Source organism: Berghia stephanieae, chromosome 6 (assembly GCF_034508935.2).
Source record: "Berghia stephanieae isolate SIO BIC M18660-M18661 chromosome 6, UCSD_Bste_1.3, whole genome shotgun sequence".
NCBI classification, from domain to species: domain Eukaryota; kingdom Metazoa; phylum Mollusca; class Gastropoda; order Nudibranchia; family Aeolidiidae; genus Berghia; species Berghia stephanieae.
Window position 1 is genome coordinate 6847787 of NC_088365.1, and position 7500 is coordinate 6855286.

The following is a 7500-nucleotide window of genomic DNA, read 5'->3' on the forward strand; positions in this document are numbered from 1 at the left end:
CGACTTGTTTGATACAATTACTGATGTTTTAAACAAGTGAAACAAATTGTCTTAATAATAATAATAATAATAATAATAATAATAATAATAATAATAAAATAATAATAATAATAATAATAATAACAGACACTTGTTGAGGGCTTTCCATAAAACCAAACATCTCGAAGCGCTTTACAGATAATGAATTACGTTACGAGCATATGTATAGTCAAAATGAAATATTCAAACAAATTACACATGACTTAAATAATAGTATACAAACATTACAATCGGCATGATGTAAAATGAATTTTGAAAAAGTGGGCTTTTAAAGCAGATTTGAAGTTTGAGATATTCTCAATTTCTCTAATGGGTTGCGGCAGGATATTCCATAGTTTGGGGCCATAACATTGAAAAGAGCGATCATCAAAAAGATTTTAACTTACTTTAGGTACAGATAATAAAGTGATGTCGCGTGATGATCGAAGGCTTATGGTTCGAGGCTAAAGGTTTATGAGTTCAGAAAGATAAAGAGGGGCTAAATTGTTGAGGCATTTGAAAACTAATAAAGCGATTTTGTAATCAATTCTACTGCGGACAGGAAGCCAATGCAAATTTTCCAAAAGTGGGGTGATGTGGTCGAATGTTCTTTTTCGATATATTATGCGGGCTGCTGGGTTTGGACCCGTTGTAATTTACCAGTTAAATTCAGTGGGAGACCTGACAAAATGGACTTGTAAGAACCAAGTTTTGGTAAAACTAAAGAAACCATCAATTTTTTGGTGATATTTTCAGTTAAAAACTTTTTGACAAGTAATACTCTATTGATTTCAAAACTTAAAGATTTACATACATTTTTTACATTATGGAATGGCATAGATCAATCCCAAGGGGGAAATTGTCTTCACGGTCCATTCATTCCACGTGAAGACTGAAATAACCCAGTCGCAAATGAGGAGTCATTTTAATGGATGGATAAAATCCAAGCATAAGTAACACACTGTATTATAGTCACTTGGAACAACTACAAAATTAAAGACGTCTCGCTTTTACTTCATGGCACAAGACCGAAGGGCTAGAAAAAGGTCAGGTGGTCGCAGGTTGGGATAAGTAAGTAAGTAAGTAATGGATGGATACTAGATAAACTAGTTTTCTGGACAAAATTTTAAATAAGTGTTTTTTCCAGAGTAAGAAGATAATAACCTGAATCTGTGTTTTCCGTCCATGGTTCATATACACATATATCGGCCGATGTAAAATAACACAAAGAAAACACTGATCTTGCTCCGCTGTTGAGCCGTAATAAAGTTTTAAAATCAGCGTTTTTTAAATTGAGCTTTTATATAGTGCAATATCCACTAAATGTACTCAAAGCGCTTTACAAGGGGTCCCTGGGCCTTTTCCCTGGCCAGCAGCAACATTTAACATTTAGGACGGGACAACTCTGTAAACGGCAAGGTACTCATTTTACACCCGATTACGGTGAGAGAATGTGACTAAAGAGTCTTTTCGAAGGACTCAACTATGCGCCGAGCGAGGCTCGAACCCAGGACCTTCCGATACGAAAGCGAGTGTAATAACACTAGACCACATAGCAGCTTGAGTGATAGGTATTGGAAGCAAGAAAGTGTGTTTTTGTTTTTTGTTTTTTGTTGTTTTGTTTTGTTTTGTTTTTTTGCATAATGTAAAAATAGGGGATGTTAGAACACAGCAAGATGGTCCCCCGTTTGACAATAATTATGATATACAAAATCTGTGTTGTTGTTCTATCATTTATTTACCCATATCAGTTGGTGTGTAATAGCACAAAGGGATGGTCATCGATCTAGCTCCATGGTTCAGATACAGCCCGGTTTTCTTATCAGCTGTGAACCAGCCAGATGATGTTATCGTATAAGGTTCAGTTTGTACAACCATTCCTAGAAGAAACATAGCATTCTGCGTTATTGTGGCAATAACATTGATATGTGAAGAAGAAGGAGAAGTAAAAGAACAAGAACAGGAAGAAGAAGAAGAAAAAGAAGACGTGATAATGATAATAATGATGATTTTGACGATAACAACGGCTGTGACGATGAAGACGAATGATGATGATGATGATGATGATGATGATGATGATGATGATGATAATGATGATGATGATGATGATGTTGACAACGACGACGATGATGAGGGTGAAGAAGAAGAATATGTAATGATGATAATGTTGATGATGATGACGACGACGATGATGAGAATGAATATGATGTGGATGAAGAAGAAGAAGAAGAAGAAGAAGAAGAAGAAGAAGAAGAAGAAGAAGAAGAAGAAGAAGAAGAAGAAGAAGAAGAACAACAACAACAACAACAACAACAACAGCAACAATAACAAAAAAAAAACAACGACAACAACAACAACGACGACGACTACAAGAAGAAGAATAAGTAGAAGTAGCAAGAGGACGAGGAGGAGGATATGGAGGAGAATGAGGAGACGGAGCATATCAAGAGGAGAGGGTGCGAAGAAGAAGGGGGAGTAGAGGTGAAGAGAATCTCGAAATAATCTGACCCGTTACTGCTTGACACTGGAGCCATTTAATGAGTGCGAACGGTTTATCTGTCGGGAATGACACAGGGTCCACTGTAAAACCTCTATACTGGCAACACATCTTTATGTTTACCCTGTTTTTGTTGTAAGACACATCAGGCAATTCCCCTGTTCCATTCATAGATTCCACTTTGTAGTCAAAATAGTTTGAAGTGAAACCTTTGGTTAAAAAATGAAAAAGGAAAAACAAACTGAGTGGGATATAAATAATGAAGACATTATAATCAACATGTAGATTTTTGACCGATGAAAACATAGAATTTGTGACATACCTTCACACGTGCTCGGACAATCATAGTTGGTTTTTTATGAACTATATGTTGAATGGAAACTAACCTCTCTCTCTCTCTCTCTCTCTCTCTCTCTCTCTCTCTCTCTCTCTCTCTCTCTCTCTCTCTCTCTCTCCCTCCCCCCCCTCTCTCTCTCTCTCCCTCTCTCTCTCTCTCTCTCTCTCTCTCTCTCTCTCTCTCTCTCTCTCTCTCTCTCTCTCTCTCTCTCTCTCTCTCTCTCTCTCTCTCTCTCTCTCTCTCTCTGATCGTTGTTACTATTTTAAACCGCCAGATGGGTGACAAGTTATCCCACTATTTTCTCTATCATATTATCATAAACGTTTGAAATTACACATTGTTCTATGTGGTGGTTCAACTGATCGAGCGGTAAAACAGTGGGGGTTTTTTTACCAAGACACATACCATCGATAGTAAAGCATGTGTAGTTTGGTATGTTAACCAATCACTGCCATTTTGTTTACAGTATGACGACTGTCCGATAGGCGTGGTTATCTAAATGTCTATAAACTATCAAACGGGCAAGGAGCTATTTTATATTGTGCGTTTAATACATATATTTATGTGCAGGTCAGGTCACCCAAATTGTAATTTGCTTTTTGGTGTAACATTAATTCCCTCAAAGCACCGCAAAATAATGTCCATTGAAAGAATGTTAAATCAACCCCAACATTTCGTTCGGTTACCTGCAAACAATTGTACGTAAAAAAAAATAATTCAGCTTTTATATAGAGCAATATCCAATACACGTGCCCAAGGCGCTTTACAGGGGGTCCCTGGCCAATAGCAACACTTAATATGTAGGACGGGACATGTCGCCTGTTAGGCGATTTTACAATTTTTTCGAACAGAGACAACGCTGTTAACGGACAGGTACTCATTTTACACCTGACTAGGATGAGAGAACGTGAGTAAAGAATCTTTTCCAAGGACACAACTATGCGCAGAGCGAGCCTCGAACCCAGGACCTTCCGATCCGAAAGCGAGTGTCATACCACAAGACAACCACATAGCCGCACTTAGATTAGACAATACTGAAATGAAATCCTAACAGCAACCTCTATTGTTTACTATCTTATCCCAAAGAAGAAGAGATGGGAATAAGCTGGTAAGGAGGAACAAGTGCAGGCCAGAACAGAGTGCGATGGATATGAGTCATAGATGGCCTATGCTCTGCCAAAGAGCCAAGAGCCAAGGGCCTAAACAAAACAACAAAAATCTTATCTCAATTATTATCTTTATTATTCTCTGGTTTGCTTTTTTTGTTTTGTTTTCTTTTCTTATGATAAGTTTTCTTTTTTTTCATTTTGCTTCGTTTTATTTTTTTATTAGGGGGTGGGAGGGGTTGTGGGTGTTTAGAAATTTATTTTTTATTGTATTTTTTTACCTGATGGACATTCATCTCCCTTCTTAAAGATACAAAATGTTCCAATAGGCCAGTTGAATTTGGCCTCATCCTCTGTTTTAAAATCGTCATCGGCAAGAGTCCTGGTACAAAAGTTGATCTCTGCCTCTTTTCCTTCTGTCTTTCCCTTCATGTGGACTGAATTTCTGTTGCCCTCTGATAAAATAGTTGTACAACAATAAGCTAACTAGTCATGGATATAAACAGTGTAAAATCATTTTTAACATTAAAAACGTTGAATAAAGTATAAGGTTTGTATCTACACCCTTTTTATTGTTAAAATACTGTGTAAAATTACTAACATGTTCGTATCCTATGAGGTAAGTTGCAATTGTGAAAGAGTGAGTGAGAGAAACAGAGAGAGAGAGAGAGAGAGAGAGAGAGATATAGAAAGGGAGAGAGGGAGAGAGAGAGAGAGAGAGAGAGAGAGAGAGAGAGAGATTTTGGGAAGTTTGAGTGATTAACAAAAAAGATATATTCATAGTTTGCTACGCTTTTTGTTGGTTTACATATATGTCATTGTATTTTCCTTTTTATTATTTATTTGCCTATTTTCAGAAATCCATTAGTCTATGGCATATGGTAATAACCAATGTAAATTTCCAGAGTTGGATAATTAAAGTGTATCTTATCTTATCTGATTGTTTTAATTTTATCACAACGATAGCGACTGTGCCAACGGAGGTCCTCAGAAATTATCACACAAGGGACTTGTACATAGAATTTCGTATTGTCATTAGGAAAGGTGTGTATCTGCGTGTATATATATATATATATATATATTATATATATATATATATATATATATATATATATATATATATATATATATATATATATATATATGTAGGTCGGACATCCGAATCCGAACCCACTTATGGGCCTAGTTTAACATCGTTGTAAAGGACAATATTTTGCGTCATTTTTTTTTATTTTTTTTTTTGGGGGGGGGTGGAGATTTCCATTACAACAATGAACCCATAAGGAAATGGGTTATTAGACCTGCAAATAAGAGCATGTTTGATGTGTATGCAACGGTGCCAGACAATAACAGAAAGAAGAATGTAAGATATTTTTTAAAACGTCTCAGAAAACAAAACCAGCCTGTCACTACTGGAGCAAGCTGATTGTTGGGACGATTTTATTCTTGAATTTTTCTTTCTGCGTTTTCTGACAATATTTCAAACACGCCTTTTCTTATTTCCATCATTTGCCAGTCATCATCATCATCATCATCATCATCATCATCATCATCATCATCATCATCATCATCATCATCATCATTGCCTTTTTTCACCCTGGGTCAGGGTACAGACCACAGACAAACAGTTTCCATCCTTCACTATCCTGAGCTAACTTTTTTTTTAAACTCGTTCCATGTCTTATCACTTCTCTGTATATCATCTTCCTTAATTATTCTCTATGTTCCTTCATAAATTCTGGCATTGCAGAAATCTTCGGTCGCCCAAGCTAAAAAAGAAAAGGATTTGATTTGTCCGTCTGTGTTTCTGTTACAATGAGTTTTACGGAAGGGGTGTTAACACTTCGACAACCCCCAACCTGGAGGATCGGGTGACTCAAAAAAGGGGAGTCACACACCTTTTCCGACCCGCTGGCTTGGCGTTGGCTATTCTTGCACCCTCTCAGTTGAGTGACCCCGGACACATTACGGGAGCATTTACCCGTGTCTTCTCCCTAAATTGTCACCATCAGTGTCAATCCCTGCCACAATCATAGTAAAGGATTTGATATCATGAATGGACCAGAAATTACCTTCGCTGGAAGTTTTCATCTGACCTTGTTGGAATGATCCATTATCTGGACAACCGGTCTTGACCATAGGTAGAGCATACTGACCTTTCGGCCATTTAGCACTTGTAACTGAAACAATAAAAGTATGTTGCTACTTTTTTTTTTCATTCAACATAATTTTATTATGCATCGTTTTGTAAATTATATTTGACTTTCACTTCAAAAAGATAGCATAGTATTGGTAGGTATGGTTTAGATGCTAAAAGTTGAATTTTAATAGAAGGATTAACCCTCTCCTCACCGACCAGTTTCGGAATTTTCCCCAAAACTTCACATCCACCCAACACAAAAATATATTTTTCTTACTCAAACAGAAGATTAACAAGTACACTCTATGCATAATATTGTTCAGCAAAATGAGCCCAGCAATACAGTGTCAAGTTTTTTTATGGCTATAATAAACAACTTTTCTTCAAAGTGTATGAGAAACAAGAATAATCAGAGGAGAAAGTTGTTGGTTGTACCGTAACGAATGTGATGATTTTCCTGTAGTTGGTAAGGAGAGGGTTAAAATTGACGTGACTCAGCTCTGTTTTATTATTTTAGACAGCCTTTTAATTATTAATCCTCACTAATTTATATAAATCAGACTAAAACGGATCAAGGTTGCACGCAGTTGTTTTGTGTGTGTGTGTGTGTGTGTGTGTGTTGGGATGTTAAATTTGGCTAGTGGATGTTGTGAGTATTTACCTATATGCATAGCATTAGTAGTCTTAACTAAGACAATTGGATGTAGTTATTTTCTGTATTGATGTATTTGTAACCCGTCCTTTCAAACGGGTATTAATTATGTCGGGGTAATTAATATGCTTAAAATTAAATTCAAAGATAAAAATGTAAGACAAGTGTTAAATAAAAATGAATAAAATTAAATAATAAAATTCCCTCTATTCATCCCAATGGGAAATTTGTCTTTAGGGTCTATGGGATGAATAAAGGGAATGTTATTTTATTATTTATCTATGCTACGTGTTTCTGATGGTCAGGGACCATTGCAAAGCAATTCGAGTACGTTTAGTGGATATTGCGCTATAAAAAAGAACAATTTTTAAAAAAATTGTTCATTTATCAGACCTGCTCATATGTGCACGTCGGTACTTACCTTTCTTTAATGGGGTTTTGCAGAGGGTGTCAGGGTCCAGTCCTGTGGGACAGTTACATTGGCATTTACCGTGTAGTATAGTCTGATACCCATCGTTCTCACATTTCAGAGTCCGTCCTTGACATTGAGGAAACGCTGAAATAATACGTGACCATTTGTCTCAAAACGTTAGCATTTTGAGGTGATTTAAATGATTATTTATGTAACGAAATTATTTGTTTCTTCTCTAATACTTAGTAGAAAAGATTATTGTAACGCTCTTTTGTCCGGTTACCCCGAGTATTCGATCTGAAAATTACCAGAACTTCTTTGTGAGGCATTTAAACAAA

General features: G+C 36.4%; 2 protein-coding genes across 2 annotated transcripts in view; both read right to left on the reverse strand.

The window, feature by feature from the left end:
- LOC144975582 (C-type mannose receptor 2-like) overlaps positions 1 to 1205 on the reverse strand; it is a 69668-nt gene extending 68463 nt beyond the window's left edge. Inside the window, exon 1 of the mRNA XM_078919746.1 lies at positions 1183 to 1205. Within this exon, the coding sequence (XP_078775872.1) occupies positions 1183 to 1205 (23 nt within the window). The remainder of the gene's footprint in view (positions 1 to 1182) is intronic.
- A 555-nt stretch (positions 1206 to 1760) lies between these two features.
- The window catches only part of LOC144975609 (uncharacterized), a gene marked incomplete at its 3' end in the record, with an annotated part of 27422 nt that continues 21682 nt past the window's right edge, over positions 1761 to 7500 (reverse strand). The window contains 5 exon segments of the mRNA XM_078919774.1: positions 1761 to 1898; positions 2527 to 2724; positions 4240 to 4413; positions 6031 to 6138; positions 7172 to 7306. Of these exon segments, the coding sequence (XP_078775900.1) occupies positions 1761 to 1898; positions 2527 to 2724; positions 4240 to 4413; positions 6031 to 6138; positions 7172 to 7306 (753 nt within the window).